Source organism: Schistocerca americana, chromosome 1 (genome assembly GCF_021461395.2).
Source record: "Schistocerca americana isolate TAMUIC-IGC-003095 chromosome 1, iqSchAmer2.1, whole genome shotgun sequence".
Classification (NCBI taxonomy): Eukaryota; Metazoa; Arthropoda; class Insecta; order Orthoptera; family Acrididae; genus Schistocerca; species Schistocerca americana.
The window spans coordinates 1,055,685,940-1,055,701,337 of record NC_060119.1 but is presented as its reverse complement, the minus strand read 5'-3'; the positions used below and the strand labels follow the sequence as shown (position 1 = coordinate 1,055,701,337).

Genomic DNA, 15,398 nt, shown 5'->3' with positions numbered 1-15,398 from the left:
TTTGGTCATACAATGCAAAAATTTTCAAATCTAGGTCTTTATTGTTGACTAATTGTTGGGGCTGCTTGATGGCTTCTGTGTCCATTGAGTCCAGGGCGCAACTATAGTATTTGATTTTATCAAAGTTTTTGCACAAGAAAATTGCACATCTTATCCAAGAACCACAACTCACGATGAAAAGAAACTGTGTAATGTGGAGCCATGTCATTTCACAATCAGTATATAGGAACCATTAAATTCATCCCAGCACTGTCCGCCTCCATAGCTGAGTGGTCAGCATGGCTGAATGCAATGTAAGGGGCCCACGTTTACTCCCTGCTGCATAAGAAATTTTCTCTGCTCATGGAGTGGGTGTTGTGTTGTCTTCATCCTTACATCATCTTCATGACACGCAAGTCGTCAAAAAGACTTGCACCAGGCAACTGGTCTGCCCAATGGGAGACCCTCATCACATAACATTTTATTTCATTTCATGCCAGCACTAACTGAATTTGGGTTTCAACTGTTGCATTATCACAGCTTAAATTTTACTTAATTTCACAGCTGCAGGTTGACCTTTGTTACTGAGGTTGACTATTACTGCTGAGGTTGGCCATTGTTGCTTGGGGTATGAATAATTACTAGTGCATTCCACAAATTAGATTTCAATATTTATTGACCATTGTTGAATAGTGATTAGACAAAAATCTTAAAATCTTATGCAAGAAGAGAAAAAAAATATTCAAAATGCAGATGAAAATGGGTGAGAGGGGGAGGGAAGGTGCTTATGCATGGAATAGATGTAGTAAGCTCACAAAAAGGTGCAAAAAGATGCAATAAACTGTGCTTATTTTGCTTTATTTCATGTCCCCAAATGCATCCATTGACCTGTCCAAAAAAAGCCATATTTTTAGGAAGATATTGAATTTTAAAATCCTTTCTTTAATTATTACTGCTATAGCTGACTTAAAAATGAAGAAACTACTTTATTCTGCATACTTCCACTCATAATCAGGCATGGAATCATTTTCTTGTATTTTGACACAAATATATGGATAATATATCATCACCAACATATCTCTTCTTCCAAAAAAATAATGAAAAGCATTTATAAGACAAAGGCCAAAAGTAACACCGACAAAGACTTCGTAGGGCTAACATTATTACAGAACAGATACATGGATGCACATGTGTTCAGCAACCTACCAAAGCACATTAAATGTAATGTAGATAATGTGGTCAAGTTTAAGAGTGAATTGAAGAGCTTTCTGTTTGGCAACTCCTTCTGCTCCATTGAAAAGAATCTTTGCAGGAACTCTTAAATTTAATATCTTAGCTTAGTTCATAATTAGGAATGATCACTGTAATACAGTGATCTAAAGTTATTTTACTGTGTAGCACTTAAATTAAATAAATGAAGTAAAATGTACATCTTTGATTTCTTTCCACATCCCAGAGACCATTCAATTAAACAACAGCTTGTTGTCACTTAACAATTTAGTTAAAATAACTGCACAAACATAAATGGAATATAGTGTTGTTACATTTCCTAGGCAACATACTTACTCTTCAAATTCATCTACAGACACACCAGAATCTTCTTCTGGTTCCACATCTGTAAACCAATATGGTAATATGTTAATATTACGGTACATGAGATTTAACATAAATGAATGTCTCTAATACTAATGTCTGTATTAAGTTAAATATTATTTGAGGCTTGAAAATTTTTAAAAATTGAATCAAAAATATTGGAAAACTTTAGAAATTCTCAATTAGGTACAAATAAATCACACCAGAATGGTACTTTATTATAGAGAAATTCTCTGATTCAAAGTCAAAAATGCCTCTTTCATAAACTCATGGAAGCAAACCTCTCACAGAAATATATCAAACTATCAATTTTTGTAGCAAAATTAACAAGTGCTTGAATAATACAGTAAATGGTACATTGTATTTTACAGACTGACAATTATTGGGGATAAGTGATAAGGTCAAACTTCATGCAATTTGAAGGGCGTACCATACAAATTTGAATAGCTGTATGATGTTCGAATAATTTAAAATAATTTCAAACACATTTTACCCAGTAATGAATTACTTGCTCAATGATACTTTTATTTTGATTTTCAAATTGAATTTTATTTAGCTACTGGGAATTACCAAACTGCCCCTATGATTAGGCCTTAATTAAAATCTGAGTCATAACCAACCTTCATCTTCCTTGTCCACCCATCCCATATCACGTAACATTCTGTGTGTGTCATGTTCAGTTACTATTCTTTCTCCTGTGATGTCGTATTTTGCAAAAAACATTTCTATCTCCAAATCTGTAAATTTGCACCTTTAACAAAAACAAATGAAGCAAAAGTCAGAAATGAGATAAGTTACTGGAATTAACGCAGATTGTAATGTTATTTTAACACACTCACTCTCGTAAAATTTCTCTAATATCATTATATGTGAGCTTCTTCTCTTTGTCCTTAGACTTTGGCTCATATGTGCTGTATATGCCAAACTTCTCCATCACATTTTTAAAGTGTCTTTTCAAAAAGTCAGTCAAATGTAAATCATCATCCATAACAGCTATCTCAGCTTTTACTTCTGAATATGAATATACAATAATTGCAATAAACATATTCTGAAAATATAAGGCATTTGCTTCACAATTACATTCACCATGGCTGTTGAAACACTTATTCTTATAATTTTTTAAAGTAGCCTTACCAATAATATGAGGAAAACAAATACTACATATGCAATATAGTATATAGGAGCAAAAAACCAATCAGCTTTCTGAATTGATTCATAAATATTATATCCCACAATAGTTCGCAAAAGAGTCACCACAGATATTCCAATTCCTCTGAAGTCCCTTGCCTGAAAGATAAATAAATATTTGTGTTAATATGACATCCACATATTAGTGAAAGAGTCATCAACATTTGTATCATTAGCCTATACTACTTGCTTCATTTCATAAATGGTCATTGCTGATAATTTGTGTCAATAAAGAAAAGTGAGAATAATTTTTTTACTTCTCTCTCTCTCTCTCTCTCTCTCTCTCTCTCTCTCTCTCCCCAACATGTTAAAAATTGGTCCAAGAAGCATGCTCAGTTGGCATACCGAGCGAGGTGGCGCAGTGGTTAGCACACTGGACTCGCCTTCGGGAGGACGACGGTTCAATCCCGTCTCCGGCCATCCTGATTTAGGTTTTCCGTGATTTCCCTAAATCGTTTCAGGCAAATGCCAGGATGGTTCCTTTGAAAGGGCACAGCCGATTTCCTTCCCAATCCTTCCCTAACCCGAGCTTGCGCTCCGTCTCTAATGACCTCGTTGTCGACAGGACGTTAAACACTACCCGCCACCACCAGTTGGCATAATGCACTGTCCATCAAAGGCAGTGATTCAGTTTCAAATACCTTTCCATCAGTCAGTTTTAACTTGTCACATATTCTCATATACTCAGGTGACATACATTCTGCATAGAGTAAAAATCATTTATTGCAACTTCTCTGTGATTGCCATACACTGTATTACACACACAATTAAAATTAAAAACAGTTCAAGGAAACAGCTGCATTACTTCTAGTACAAAAATATTGTGCTCAGAAATAATTCCTCCAAACCGTTTCTGAACTGTAATCATCATCATCATCATCTTCTCCACCTCCACTCACCGGCAGAGTCGGCTTGGAATGCATGCCTCTCCGTCAAATGGTTCAAATGGCTCTGAGCACTATGGGACTCAACTGCTGAGGTAATCAGTCCCCTAGAACTTAGAACTAGTTAAACCTAACTAACCTAAGGACATCACAAACATCCATGCCCGAGGCAGGATTCGAACCTGCGACCGTAGCGGTCTTGCGGTTCTAGACTGCAGCGCCTTTAACCGCACAGCCACTTCGGCCGGTCCTCTCCGTCACTTCTGGTATCCAACAACCTCTCTGCCGTCACTGCGGCCCAGTCTTTTCCTCAGTTCTGAATGCTTTCTCCCACTCCTCTTTGCCACTTGTTCCTTGGAATTCCCATTTATCTCTTATCATTTTTTTCCCCTTCTTGTGCATCTTACTAGGCACCATCTCCTTCATGCTCTTCACATACCCATACCATTTCAATCTTTTTTTCTGACTTAGCCTGTAGCGTGTTTTATTTTTGTGTTATTTTCCTAACACTTTCATTTCCCTTCTTTCTCATGTATTTCTTTCTTCCAACAACTATCCAACTTCTCAAAAAACTTAATTTCAGTTTCATGCACTTTACTTGTTTTCCCTTGGCCCCATGGAGGTCCTATACACACTCTAAAAAGTGTCAGTAAATTGGGGTGTCTGGTGTGGACATGGTAAACCCAGCAATAAATGGCTACGACCAACCTGACCAAGAGCAGAGTTGTCCACTCGGTGGCAGAATATGCGGCTGCAGAGCTCAACATTTCAATGGCTGCTTCACAACCATGCCATGTGCATCCTTCTACCCACATCAGCTCTTCTGAACTATGCAGATGGCATTTTCATTGCAACAGAGCTCTCATTCCTGTAACCCTCATTATTGCAGTCTCCATTAGCCCTCTGCTCCATCTGTCTCCCCCATCAGAACCCTACTTCACTCACACTGTATCCCCACTTTCATCCCAGTGTCTCTTCTTCCTCTGTCTGTCACCCCCTCCGAATACAGGATTTTGTGTGTGTGTGTGTGTGTGTGTGTGTGTGTGTGTGTGTGTGTGTGTGTGTGTGTGTGTAAGTGCACCTGGCAAACTTATTGTGTGAATGTATGAAAAATCTCTCATAAAAACAAGACAAGTATATTCATGAAAAATGGAGCAGATAGATAATACAATATTTCCCATATCAAATGTACCAGTTACACATACTTTTTGTTCAATATATCCATCATGAAGAAATCCTCAAGGATGGTGAACATGCCAACACATGGGAATATATAATACACAAATATTTTTTCAAAAAAAGAAGAGATGTGCTATTGTTTATTCCACTGATACTAAATGAAATGATTCCTATAAATATAGAAAAAGTCAAAAGATCTGAAACAATTTTCATTTAAGAGATAGTAAAAAACTTGCCCCAAATGTGTAGACATACACCATTGGACATAAAAACTTGACCAGCAGCTGTCTGTACAAGGTTTATGCCTGCACTGATCATGACATGGGATAAATAATGTGTCCACATTGATAATACTCTAAGTCCACCAATCTACACAATCTGGCATCATTATAGGCTGTGGCAATTCCATGAGGAAGTCTTGTCTTTTGTTTCAGTTGTTATGCTGCATATACACTCATAGTCTAGCAGTAAACAGCATCTTGCAGTCAAAACTGCTTGTTGCCTAAATGTTTATAGCACCTTCCATCTGAACGCTACCATTCTGAGTGTAACGGTAGCACAGCTATAATATATTTTACTTTCTGACAAGTCAGTAATGACAGTTCTGTCCCATAACATTTTGTGGCAGATCTCTTAGCAGACTGTCTGCCTTCGAATGCCACATGCATTAGACCCCTCCAGGGCCCAATTGGTGGCAGCTGGCAGTGGCTGCTCAGAGGAGCTGCACTCCTCACCCTGTGTCAAAAGCATCATCTACTGTTCATTGCTTTGGAGAGTATAAAATACTTTACTGTTGTTGAGTGATGCTCCACAAAAAAAACCTACAGTATGATTTGCATTTCAAGCTCAATGGCAATGGAGGCAGACGACCAATTTTTATATGATGAATAATGTATTACATGAATATACAGTGCTTGAGTATGGCTCAAAATTAATTTTCTAGTTTGTTATTCAATCAGAATAGCTCACTACATTGTTTACTGTTATTATTAATGCTTTACATGTCACTTATTTCTCTTTTAGAAGTGATGCTTCATGCAATTTTTTGTCAGGAATTTGTGTGCTTTTGTGAAGCCACAGTGAGTAAATGTAGAGTAATGAGTTTTATTGTTGTTGTTTGATTTCTCATGCTAAATGTATGTGATAAACTGTCTGAACACTTCACAGTGCATTCTCTATGTGATGCAAGCACACTGCACATTTTGAGGTCCATGTATGGATTCATGGAGAACTTAACATTGATCAAAAGTGATATTTAAGGTACTGAATTAGATTTGAACCAACAAAAAATGACTATTTTTGAAGCTACCCAGGGTGGATGAAAGTTGCTAATGCTGGTGTCAACAAGCATCTACAAGGGTGCCTAATTGTTATTAAACAGATTTAGCACAAAGTAAGTATATTCATTTCATAACCATTCCCCTGATTTGGGTCCTGTGAGATGAACAAAACAAATTCATGTTGTTGATAGTTTAATCATAGTTCTTCAGAGACGTGTATAGTGACAAAGCTTGGTATTTGCGAAACAGACATCTGTGACTGTTATAACCAGGAATAACACAATAACCTCTTCAGTCTGGTTTATTAAATCACAAATCACTTTTTAACAATTATGTTAGCCAAGCGTCTACCCAGGCTCACACTCAGAAGTAATGCATAGTTAAAGTTTGGTTATACCAATGTCCAAATGTGCATGGTGGGGTGCACGTCCCGTAATTATTCCCAAGTCCAGTGAAGTTCAGTCTCCCCAAGTGAAGTCACAAGATTTCCGCCGAGCAGCCAGGTAACCTCGAGTGGTGTGGCGAGTCATTCACAAGCAGCTGGAAAACGGCGTACTGCACTTCCCAATGAGAACTGTCGTTTGCAGCGGTGGCCATGTTTATATAAGGCTTGCTAGTTAATGGAGCCGTCGGCTGGGGTCGCTGTTTTTCCAGGGAAAACCAATCGCAATGTTTCCTGGCATAGCCAATTGCTGTGTGCTGACAAACGCGCGCGCGCGAAGGCAGCCAGCGATGGTAGCTGCGAGTCGCCCGGAGAAGTGCGGCCAGTGATGTATTTCTCGGCCACGTAAGCAAGCGTGCGTGTGAAGACGGCCAACGATGGAAGCAGCGGGCCGCCCAGAGAAGTGCGGCCAGCGATGTATTTCGGCGGCCGCGTACTGGAGCGCGTTGTTCGGTGTTTGTTAGAAGTGGTGTATACCACACCCCTTCCCCCGTGGGGAAGCGTGGAAACATTGGCTGCGAATGAACGCCACGTCCATGGCATCCTCCTCCTCTGAAACCTCGGCGTTGGCGGTGAGACTGGGTACAGGAGCATACAGGCAAAAACGCCCTGGCCGGGGGCGAAGGTTATAGCGCGTGGACCGCGGCAGCAGAGGAGGCAGTGCAGGAGGAACCAGTGGCATGTCTTCATCGGCATCCGGAGTGACCTGGGGGTGGCGATTGGGGGAGACCTCTGAGTCCCCGGCTGGCTGTGGCTGGGTCTGGTCCATGTCCGGGAAAAGAAGCTCTGGCTGGGAGGCGTCGTCCGTGAGCCGACCGGAGGCCAACTGCGAGGACCACCCTGGCGTGTCCTCCTCTGGTTGGCGTGGGGAATCAGGGGAAGCAGGGGACGGGAGGAGAATATGCTGAGGGGGGAGGAGAAAAATGATTGGGAAGGCAGGCGAGGGCGAAGCTGATTGGCATGTCGAAGAACCTCCCGGTCGGGAAGTTGAACCCAGAAGACTTTCCTGCCCCTGCCCCTGGATGATGGTGGCCGGAATCCAGGCTGGTTGTCGGCTGAATCCCTTCGCCCACACCAGAGTACCTGGGTGGAAATGAGAAGCAGACAGCGACAGAGCCAACCGAGATGTCGGCATAAGCAGATTCAAGAGGGTCTGGGGCTGCCGTCCATGAAGAAGTTCCGCCAGGCTTTTATCTCCAATGGGCGTGGACCTGTAACTGCTCAAGAAAAAAGTAAGAGATGCGTCGGGGGAGTGATCCTGGAGGTATTTCTTCATCTGCGTTTTGAAGGTGCAGACCATCCTCTCTGCCTCACCATTAGATTGAGGATGTAAGGGGGGCGTCGGAATGTGGCGAATGCCATGCCGGGCACAGAAAACCCGAAAATCCTCACTGCGGAACTGCGGACCGTTATCCGAGATGAGAACCTCTGGCAGACCTTCAATGGCAAATATTTTTTCTAAGGCTGCAATAGTGGTGGAGGTGGAAACGGAGTTGCAGCGGAAAATATATGGCAACATGGAATATGCATCGACGAGAATAAAAAATATGGCATTAAACACCGGCCCAGCAAAAACAACGTGAACCGGTTCCCAAGGGCGAGCACATGGTGGCCAAGAGGCAAAGGAATGTCATCGAGCTGCCTGCTGGCGTTGGCAGGAGGGACACGCCTGCGTGAGGCGTTCAATCTCCTGAGTCATAGTGGGCCAGAATGTGAACTGGCGAGCCAAAAGCTTTGTCTGGGATATCCCCCAATGACCTTGGTGTAACAGGTGCAGAACGTGCTGACGTAAAGACTGCGGAATGACGACCCGTGGATGTCCGTCGTCCGAAAGAAGTAGAAGGAACCCGTCAACCAACTGAAGCTGATGGCAGGCAGTAAAGAACTCACGAAACGCCGCAGAAGCCGTGGGGGGCGGTTGTTCAGGCCATACATTACGCACGTGACAACCTAGCGATGTATTTCTCGGCCACGTATGGGAGCGTGCATGTGAAGACAACCACCGGTGGAAGCAGCGGGCCACCCAGAGAAGTGTGGCCAGCGATGTATTTGGCGGTCGCGTACTGGAGTGCGTTGTTCGGTGTTTGTTAGAAGTGGTGTATACCACAGTGACCATTAACACAGCTTTCTGAGTTGAGCTTGTGAGAACACTTAATGTGTAAAGGTTTTCTGTAGATTTTGTTAAATAATTTCTCCTAACAGTTCACAGCTCCATTTAATAAAATGGAAAAAGGGACCTAGAGTGTACTGGTCTGCACTGTGATTTAGAACTAAGAACTCACACCACCCTTGCATCACGGTAGTTGAGGGTAAGCACTGAGCTAATGAGAGGCTGCTGGAAGCCAGATTCCCTCATCACATTGTTGGTCACTGAGCCTCAAACACAACATTAAAGATAAAAATAGCTGTTACTTACCCTGTACCCTGAAGTATGGCATGGAGTCCAAAAATTAAATTTTACATCTCAGTGTCTCATCTTACACGAGAATTATGTAGCATAAGTGGAAAGAGAGTCCCAAGTGAATTTAGTGGCACAATTCAGAACTACATGCATAAGTAAGAGCACTATCCGAGGATTATCCAATATTTGCAACAATGGTGCTACACCGTAGCTGTGCAAGGGGCAGCTATGTGGCAAAATGCTTGTCATGCTCATCATAGACAGGCAGCATTACCTCCCAATACTTTCTAATGTCACCTTTCAGGCTATCTGTATTTAAGACATTGAATTAGATTTAATCTAAAATTCCTCGCAACAATGGTGCTACACCGTAGCTGTGCAAGGGGCAGCTATGTGGCAAAATGCTTGTCATGCTCATCATAGACAGGCAGCATTACCTCCCAATACTTTCTAATGTCACCTTTCAGGCTATCTGTATTTAAGACATTGAATTAGATTTAATCTAAAATTCCTCATTTTTGAAGCTTTCTGGTGTGGAAGGGGGCTGTTAGAGCCAGTGGTAGACAATTTCAGAGGAGGGATATCAAAGCTAGTGATATTAGATTCCACTCATACAGCATAAAGCATATGAAATATTGAGGAATATAATTTTCCATCATGATTACTGTATAATTTCCACAAAACACATACAAATAAAACACTTATTTTGATAGTTTGCAGTGAAAAGTTATTTCAGTGGAATAAAAAGTAACTGAAGATCAGTCTACACATCACGAATCAGTAAGATATCAAACACTTTGCACCTCACAATTAATTGTGTCTATATGCAGTCTTGTGCAACATACAAACAGAATTTCACAACTACTGCAAGAATGCAGAAGTATGTTGGTGGGAATGGAAGCAAGAAAAAACACAGTTAACCAATTACTCGATGCTGACCAACAATCAATTCATTTGACGATTCAGAAGAGAAGAAACTTATAGTTATGTTCATTAACATGGACACTAAACAATAAATGTGGGCAATGTGCAATTCTGCATATTCTTCACATATTCAGATCCAGACTTCTAATGTAGCACATTGTCTCATGCTAGATTGATTGTCCAGATCTGATCATGCAAAATTCCAACTACAAAAATAGTTGCCACTAATGCAGTTGAGACTTTGCAACATCATAGGCATTGTTTGCCAATTCTGTTGTCATGGTATATATTTGCGAGTGTGGGACTGATTGAGCCTGCTAAATTTGTTTTACTTTTCCTTGTCAGCTTGATGAAATAATCTGAATAATTTCCACTTATGATACCATACTTGGTTAGTAAAGTAAACCCTTTTGAATCCAAAAAGGTTATTTCATGCATAACCTAACCCTACTCTCATCTTACACATTTCATGCTTCTGCCTAAGCTACGATTATGGAAATGAGAGAGTGTTTACTGCAGCAGTGCCTTGTCCGCTTAGTTATAAAGGGCTCACTTTCTAAAATGGTAGCTGATTTTGAAATCAGTTCCAATTTTATTACAATGAAATGAACACCCCTAGCTGCATACAGGCATTGATAAAAGTCAACTGGGACAGTTGAAAATGTGTGCCCTGATCAGGACTCGAACCTGGGATCTCCTGCTTACATGGCAGACACACTATCCATCTGAGCCACCGAGGACATAGAGGATAGTGCGACTGCAGGGACTTATCTCTGGCTCTCTGGCACGCCTCCCATGAGACCCACATTCGCAACTTATTGTCCCACACTATATTCACAGTGCCCTGTCCACCATACTCATATTACTCACGGCTTTACTGCTGATTCCCATAAGAGTTCGAGCACTGTTTGTGCATCCGCACAGAAGAAGATTGTCAAATGGCCATCTCCACACACACACATACATATATCCAATTTTGCTGTAAATGCTGTATCTTATTACTGCCTTTCACTACTACTTTAACTGAGCTGCTAACTGTCACTAGTAAGTGGTGAATCTTAATCCTCCATGTCATATATCTCCTGGCAACCTTCCAGGGGTATCTACAGTTGTCTGATTCATAAATATCATCTTACATCACCAACAAAACAAACAAAAGTCTCTGAACAGATCTCAAGCAGCTGTCAGTGACAAGATTCTGCACCTTGTTCATCATTTCGCGATCAGACAAGATGGACAAATCACGAAAACATTGAACATGCTTGTTAGTGTGCATTGCCTATGGTAGAGTTTGAAGTGAAAAATGTATGAAAGAGCACAACTGCACATTTGCCGATTTATTCTGTTTTTTTCTTCTTCAATAGTAATACTTTTAAATTTTTCCTTGTGAATCCAAAATTTGAAGTTTTACTCTGTGGCAGTGATGTATTAGTCCATTATCCATAATGTCTTCATATTTTGGTATTATTCCTGACATTTTAGCTGTGTTTGACACAAGACTGGATGTAGAAACAGTCATCTGACGTCAACAGTGCATAGTATCTCACCATTTCTTGACATTGTGGACAAAATTGTCTTGTTCACATTTTTGGTTTTGTTAAAATACGCTCTCACTAAAAGTCAAATGGAATAGGTGTGAAACTCATTTGTATTTTTCAACGGTGTAATCTGGTGTTGGTTTGAAGCCATCCCTAAGATGGCTGGTAGTGCGGCTCCACTGAGAGCTGGTTGGAGCACGCTGTGGAAAGCAGTGAGGACATCGTGAGCTAACCATGAACTTCTTTGTATAGCCAGTGCAGTTGAGGCAAGGCAATATTGTTGTTGATGTTTAGCACCTCATGATCATTCACTTACTTTCAGCATTACTGCTGAGTGATCCTGCTAAATTCTCATAATATTCTCTTTTCATACTAATGAAATAATCTGAATAGTTATCGCATTTATGTGAGATAGAAACCATAAACTTAATGTTTTGATCCTTGGAAGGTAATTCCACACTTAAATTACGACCGAATTTGTATTTCATCTTGTGAAGTGTCTGCATCGACCATGATCAGAGTAAGGCAGAGGGCTAAATGTAGCATTGTCATGTTTGCTCTATGGCACCAAGCTTGTTTTATTATCTTGTGATCTGGTTAGTCACTGGTTTAGCACTCACTGGACCACCAATGTGTATCACTTCAGTTTTCCTCCTTTGTCTCTGAAAATAGCCACAATAAAATTCTGTAACAAAAAGCTATGAAAACCTTTGCATTGCACCAACTGATCAGCCTATTTTTATTTTTAATCATCAGCCTTCTTATGTAATCCAATAAGCTCACTCATTTTAATTTGTCATTGTTACTACAATAATAATAATAATAATTATTATTATTATTCATTCATTCACAAACAAGAATTTTCCTATCCCTATTTGTTACTGATGCACAATACCAGTGAATCTGGAAAAATGGAATGTTGGTGTTTCACCATGCAGAATACGAACATTTACCTTGGGGTCTCATTTCCAAGGAAACAGGAGGAGCCCACTAATGAACAACAGCTATGAGAAGCTGATAATACAGGCAGAACTCTGCAACAATTATGTTGATTTAACACTGAACCATGAACCATAGACCTTGCCGTTGGTGGGGAGGCTTGCGTGCCTCAGCGATACAGATGGCCGTACCGTAGGTGCAACCACAACGGAGGGGTATCTGTTGAGAGGCCAGACAAACATGTGGTTCCTGAAGAGGGGCAGCAGCCTTTTCAGTAGTTGCAGGGGCAACAGTCTGGATGATTGACTGATCTGGCCTTGTAACATTAACCAAAACGGCCTTGCTGTGCTGGTACTGCGAACGGCTGAAAGCAAGGGGAAACTACAGCCGTAATTTCTCCCGAGGACGTGCAGCTTTACTGTATGATTAAATGATGATGGCGTCCTCTTGGGTAAAATAGTCCCCCATTCGGATCTCTGGGCGGGGACTACTCAAGAGGACGTCATTATCAGGAGAAAGAAAACTGGCATTCTACGGATCGGAGCGTGGAATGTCAGATCCCTTAATCGGGCAGGTAGGTTAGAAAATTTAAAAAGGGAAATGGATATGTTAAAGTTAGATATAGTGGGAATTAGTGAAGTTCGGTGGCAGGAGGAACAAGACTTTTGGTCAGGTGATTACAGGGTTATAAATACAAAATCAAATAAGGGTAATGCAGGAGTAGGTTTAATAACGAATAAAAAAATAGGAGTGCGGGTTAGCTACTACAAACAGCATAGTGAACACATTATTGTTTCCAAGATAGACACAAAGCCCATGCCTACTACAGTAGTACAAGTTTATATGCCAACTAGCTCTGCAGATGATGAAGAAATTGATGACATGTATGACGAGATAAAAGAAATTATTCAGGTAGTGAAGGGAGACGAAAATTTAATAGTCATGGGTGACTGGAATTCGTCAGTAGGAAAAGGGAGAGAAGGAAACATAGTAGGTGAATATGGATTGGGGGGAAGAAATGAAAGAGGAAGCCGCCTTGTAGAATTTTGCACAGAGCATAACTTAATCATAGTTAACACTTGGTTCAAGAATCATGAAAGAAGGTTGTATACCTGGAAGAATCCTGGAGATACTAAAAGGTATCAGATAGATTACATAATGGTAAGACAGAGATTTAGGAACCAGGTTTTAAATTGTAAGACATTTCCAGGGGCAGATGTGGATTCTGACCACAATCTATTGGTTATGAGCTGCAGATTGAAACTGAAGAAACTGCAAAAAGGCGGGAATTTAAGGAGATGGGACCTGGATAAACTGAAAGAACCAGAGGTTGTACAGAGTTTCAGGGAGAGCATAAGGGAACAATTGACAGGAATGGGGGAAAGAAATACAGTAGAAGAAGAATGGGTAGCTTTGAGGGATGAAGTAGTGAAGGCAGCAGAGGATCAAGTAGGTAAAAAGACGAGGGCTAATAGAAATCCTTGGGTAACAGAAGAAATATTGAATTTAATTGATGAAAGGAGAAAATATAAAAATGCAGTAAATGAAGCAGGCAAAAAGGAATACAAACGTCTCAAAAATGAGATCGACAGGAAGTGCAAAATGGCTAAGCAGGGATGGCTAGAGGACAAATGTAAGGATGTAGAGGCTTGTCTCACTAGGGGTAAGATAGATACTGCCTACAGGAGAATTAAAGAGACCTTTGGAGAGAAGAGAACCACTTGTATGAATATCAAGAGCTCAGATGGCAACCCAGTTCTAAGCAAAGAAGGGAAGGCAGAAAGGTGGAAGGAGTATATAGAGGGTCTATACAAGGGCGATGTACTTGAGGACAATATTATGGAAATGGAAGAGGATGTAGATGAAGATGAAATGGGAGATAAGATACTGCGTGAAGAGTTTGACAGAGCACTGAAAGACCTGAGTCGAAACAAGGCCCCGGGAGTAGACAACATTCCATTAGAACTACTGATGGCCTTGGGAGAGCCAGTCATGACAAAACTCTACCATCTGGTGAGCAAGATGTATGAGACAGGCGAAATACCCACAGACTTCAAGAAGAATATAATAATTCCAATCCCAAAGAAAGCAGGTGTTGACAGATGTGAAAATTACCGAACTATCAGTTTAATAAGTCACAGCTGCAAAATACTAACGCGAATTCTTTACAGGCGAATGGAAAAACTGGTAGAAGCGGACCTCGGGGAAGATCAGTTTGGATTCCGTAGAAATGTTGGAACACGTGAGGCAATACTAACCTTACGACTTATCTTAGAAGAAAGATTAAGAAAAGGCAAACCTACGTTTCTAGCATTTGTAGACTTAGAGAAAGCTTTTGACAATGTTAACTGGAATACTCTCTTTCAAATTCTGAAGGTGGCAGGGGTAAAATACAGGGAGCGAAAGGCTATTTACAATTTGTACAGAAACCAGATGGCAGTTATAAGAGTCGAGGGCCATGAAAGGGAAGCAGTGGTTGGGAAAGGAGTGAGACAGGGTTGTAGCCTCTCCCCGATGTTATTCAATCTGTATATTGAGCAAGCAGTAAAGGAAACAAAAGAAAAATTCGGATTAGGTATTAAAATTCATGGAGAAGTAGTAAAAACTTTGAGGTTCGCCAATGACATTGTAATTCTGTCAGAGACAGCAAAGGACTTGGAAGAGCAGTTGAACGGAATGGACAGTGTCTTGAAAGGAGGATATAAGATGAACATCAACAAAAGCAAAACGAGGATAATGGAATGTATTCAAATTAAATCGGGTGATGCTGAGGGGATTAGATTAGGAAATGAGACACTTAAAGTAGTAAAGGAGTTTTGCTATTTAGGGAGTAAAATAACTCATGATGGTCGAAGTAGAGAGGATATAAAATGTAGACTGGCAATGGCAAGGAAATCGTTTCTGAAGAAGAGAGATTTATTAACATCGAGTATAGATTTAAGTGTCAGGAAGTCGTTTCTGAAAGTATTTGTATGGAGTGTAGCCATGTATGGAAGTGAAACATGGACGATAACCAGTTTGGACAAGAAGAGAATAGAAGCTTTCGAAATG

At 40.7% G+C, this 15,398-nt stretch overlaps 1 protein-coding gene across 1 annotated transcript in view; it reads right to left on the bottom strand.

Moving 5' to 3' along the window:
- Nucleotides 1-1,541: 1,541 nt before the first annotated feature.
- LOC124596266 (polycystin-2-like) overlaps nt 1,542-15,398 on the bottom strand; it is a 48,470-nt gene continuing 34,613 nt past the window's right edge. Inside the window, exons 3-6 of the mRNA XM_047135345.1 lie at nt 2,707-2,859; nt 2,412-2,620; nt 2,193-2,323; nt 1,542-1,594 (exon numbers count right to left, since the gene is read on the bottom strand). Coding sequence (XP_046991301.1) covers nt 1,542-1,594; nt 2,193-2,323; nt 2,412-2,620; nt 2,707-2,859 — 546 coding nt within the window. The remainder of the gene's footprint in view (nt 1,595-2,192; nt 2,324-2,411; nt 2,621-2,706; nt 2,860-15,398) is intronic.